This window comes from Amphimedon queenslandica, unplaced genomic scaffold (assembly GCF_000090795.2).
Source record: "Amphimedon queenslandica unplaced genomic scaffold, v1.1 AMPQUscaffold_12919, whole genome shotgun sequence".
Classification (NCBI taxonomy): Eukaryota; Metazoa; Porifera; class Demospongiae; order Haplosclerida; family Niphatidae; genus Amphimedon; species Amphimedon queenslandica.
In genome coordinates this window covers 1-3515 of record NW_003546845.1, presented here as the reverse complement: position 1 = coordinate 3515, position 3515 = coordinate 1, and the positions used below count along the sequence as shown (strand labels likewise).

The following is a 3515-nucleotide window of genomic DNA, read 5'->3' as shown; positions in this document are numbered from 1 at the left end:
TGTTGTATATGCTGCTCCTGCATGATGCGTACCTGCTCCTGGTACTCCTGGAACTGTCTTTGACGATGTTGCTCCTCTTCTTGTCGACGCTCCTCTTGTTGCTGCTGCGTTGTCTCCCAACGGCGTTGTTGCTCCTGTTGCAACTGAACAAGACTCGTTAAAGCTGTCGCCAACTGCTCCATCGCTTCTCCTCTGCTTGTACTGTCTTCCACTTGCTCTAAATCTAGCTCGTTTGACTCCTCCGTCTCAAGTAAGAACTGTTTCTCTCCTGTTTCTCTCCTTGATGTAGGCGGTCCTCGTAACTGCCTTGCGTAGTCCTGACTCGGTACGTCCCGTAGCAAATACTGAGTTCTTTCTCCTCTGCTGCTTGACATAGAAAGACAACCTCAACAATACAGTGTTGTCTTTGCTCCTCTAGTTGATAAGTGGGTCTTTCTCTGCTGCTGTTTGAGATATCCCACCGCTGCCACCAAATGTAACGCGCCCGAGCTAGATTTCCCTCTTTACAGTGAAAATTTTCTTTAAACAAAAGACTCTCTCTCAATCACTCGCTCTACCTTAAATAACAAAACTAAAAAGACTAATCAGTGACATACATTTACACATAACTTCACATTAACACATAAAACAGCCCTAGAATGTCTACACATACAATATAATTGTCTAGTCAGATCAATGGTAAGATTGATCTTCCTCGTTAGCACTCCACAAAATCAGATCAAACTTTCTACACAACATAAGAAAATGTACTGTACGCATCTTAATTTTCGAGGTGCATTAAATTTTGTTATTATTGTGCTCACCTTAATTTACAAAATTTAAACCACCTCTAATGCCATTCTATTGTATGTAGACTATGGCCAGAACACAAAAATTAGCTCACATGAATATTAACTTTTGAGCACATTTCATTGAAAACACGAAATTTTAAACACTTGAAAATTTGAACGTATACAGCATATGCATCAGAAAACATGATAGGAATTATATCCTTATCATGATTGACAAAATACCAGTGGCAGTAAGGTATATTTGGTATTTTTGAGCAACTTTTATGTACCGTATAGCGGAAAATTTTAGTGGCCCAAAATTTTTTTGCATTTTTTCAAAAGCCACAAAAATAAAATCCATAAAAATTGATTCAATACGGTTCAAGATGGCCAAAAAGTAGAAAACCACAAAAATTAAAGCCACAAAATTGATTTTTAAATGGATCCACGAGATTTTTGGGCCACAAAAATTTTCCGCTATACGGTAGTTTAAAATTGCTCAAAAAATGAGCTTAGCACTATGCCAAAACACTGTAGAAACCCTTATTATAAAAGGACTGAAATGTTATCTTACCAATTGCATGTCGTAATCCTAACTGTCTACATACAACAGTGGCATCAGTATTGTCCCATGAATCATCACAGACAGTACCCCATGATCCATTTCTGCATACTTCAACACGTCCTTCTAAACTGTTGGATCCTCGAACAAGACGAACTGATCCATCAAAGCAAGCTGTAATAAAATAAAAAATTCAAGTACATGTACATGTACATCATAACTGACTGAACAGCTACTATTATAGTATAATCCTTACTTTGTGAGCATCTAACTCCAGCATCCTCATAATGACTACAATTATGATTAACTGTATGAGAGCAGTTGGTAAGGAATAACTCATATCCAGTACAAGCAACTTCATTCATGAATATGCCTCCTGTTCCTTGTCCAAAATGAGCATTAGTAAGTACAGTCCCTAATATAAAAGGATTGCAACACTTAATACATTTGTAATGTGAGACTGTAATATCAATACCTGATCCATATCCTAACTGTCTACATACAACACTAGCATCCCTATAGTCCCAATAATCATCGCAGACAGTACCCCATGATCCACTACGGTATACTTCAACACGTCCTACAGAACTATTAGATCCTCCAACAAGACGAACTGAACCATCAAATGGTTCTGAAATAAATAATTAAATAAATGACATAATGAACAGCATTATCATGATTTAATGTATAGTTGCAGCAAAGATCAAAGGCCTAACAGTTGTGATAAAACCCACAGAACACTCCCACCAATACCGCAGTGTGATATTATAAATAGCACACTCATTTGTTTAATGTGCAGCAGTGTGATATCAGTGATAGTAGAGCACGTGCAATCTTTGCTGGAACTATACACTAAAACAATTAATACATGTGGCGTTGTGTGCTATCTGATTTATCTGCACTCGCTTCCGGTCTCGTCGCTAAAATAGCGCACTCGGCCTTCGGCCTCGTGCGCTATTTTTAGCGACTCGACCGGAAGCTCGTGCGGATAAATCAGATAGAACACGCCGCCCCATGTATTAACTATTACTTATGCCTACCAGGACAAACCACTCCAACATCTTCATTATGAGTACAATCGTGTACCAGAGGAGGTCTATGATGGCATTGCCTGTATAAAGCTGTTTCAATACCAACACAACTAACATCATCTAATACTATATTACCAGTCCCTCGTCCAAAGAAGGCTTCACCACGATAATAAGCACCTAAAATTAGAAAATAAAAAATATACTTATTTATAAATTATATCATCTATTCTATGGAATGTGATATTTTGAATTATTGTATGTTAGTAAACTCTTCACTTTTATTCAATTCTTTTAGGAGCTATCATTAGTATCTGATAAGTGGTAAGTACTTCAACTATGCAATTCAACTACAGAAAGGAAATAGCTTATTTAATATTCAGAAATTTCCTCCCAGCTAATGAAACTGTAATGTTTATTCATTTTATATGACAAACTTTATTTACTGCATTATAACCTAGTGGCTTCAATATTTATGTAAAAAAATGCATGCATGATTGACCCTTTTATGCATGACCTTTTTAACACATTGGCTAGTATAGTTTTACTGAAATTTATATCATTATATTACGTTTACACTACTGAAGTGGGCCAAACCATGCTGAACCAGGCTGAGCTGGCCCTGCTGTACTAACCATGCTGGCCTAGTTTGGCCCAGCTCACTTCAGCTCAGTTTGATTACTGTTTACACTATCAAATGAAACTGTGTTGGCCCACTTTAACAGGGCTGGCTCAGTTAAAGAAGCTAGTGTAAACGTAGTATTAGTTTCATAGCTTCAAGCTTACCAGTAGCACGGAATCCAAGCTGTCTGCATACAACTTGAGCACTAAAATTAGACCAGCCATCATCACAGACTGTTCCCCAGCTATTACGATAGCATATCTCAAGGCGACCTTCATGATATCTACCACCATTGACAAGACGAAGTGAACCCTGACTACATTGACCTACCAATTAAAGTAAGATCACTTATAAAGAATTGATTTATTATCAGTAATATCAATGAGGTATAACAATTGTGATGGGAAAGTTCTCATTCCAGTGTCAATAAAAGTACAATGAAAAGTTGTAGAGTGGGTACATGTATATGCATGTATAATGTGGCATATAAGTAAAGAGTATGTGCTTGTTTTAATAAAAGTGCAATAGTGCAC

At 37.3% G+C, this 3515-nt stretch overlaps 2 protein-coding genes across 4 annotated transcripts in view; both read right to left on the bottom strand.

The window, feature by feature from the left end:
- LOC105314436 (deleted in malignant brain tumors 1 protein-like) overlaps positions 1 to 3509 on the bottom strand; it is an 11520-nt gene extending 8011 nt beyond the window's left edge. For 2 of the 3 annotated variants that reach the window (XM_011408604.2, XM_020002418.1), the window contains exons 1-5: positions 3147 to 3509; positions 2373 to 2540; positions 1808 to 1963; positions 1589 to 1747; positions 1345 to 1506 (exon numbers count right to left, since the gene is read on the bottom strand). In XM_011408604.2, coding sequence (XP_011406906.2) covers positions 1345 to 1506; positions 1589 to 1697 — 271 coding nt within the window. In that variant the 5' untranslated portion in view covers positions 1698 to 1747; positions 1808 to 1963; positions 2373 to 2540; positions 3147 to 3509. Of the gene's footprint in view, positions 1 to 1344; positions 1507 to 1588; positions 1748 to 1807; positions 1964 to 2372; positions 2541 to 2639; positions 2711 to 3146 lie in introns of all 3 variants that reach the window. The other variant, XM_020002417.1, reaches the window with a different exon arrangement.
- LOC109586238 (neurotrypsin-like) lies at positions 1732 to 3308 on the bottom strand (the record flags this gene model as incomplete). Its single annotated transcript, XM_020002412.1, has 4 exons — positions 1732 to 1747; positions 1825 to 1963; positions 2373 to 2540; positions 3147 to 3308. Coding segments are annotated over 4 exons (485 nt in total), but the record flags the coding sequence as incomplete, so codon positions are not given.
- Positions 3510 to 3515: the final 6 nt, after the last annotated feature.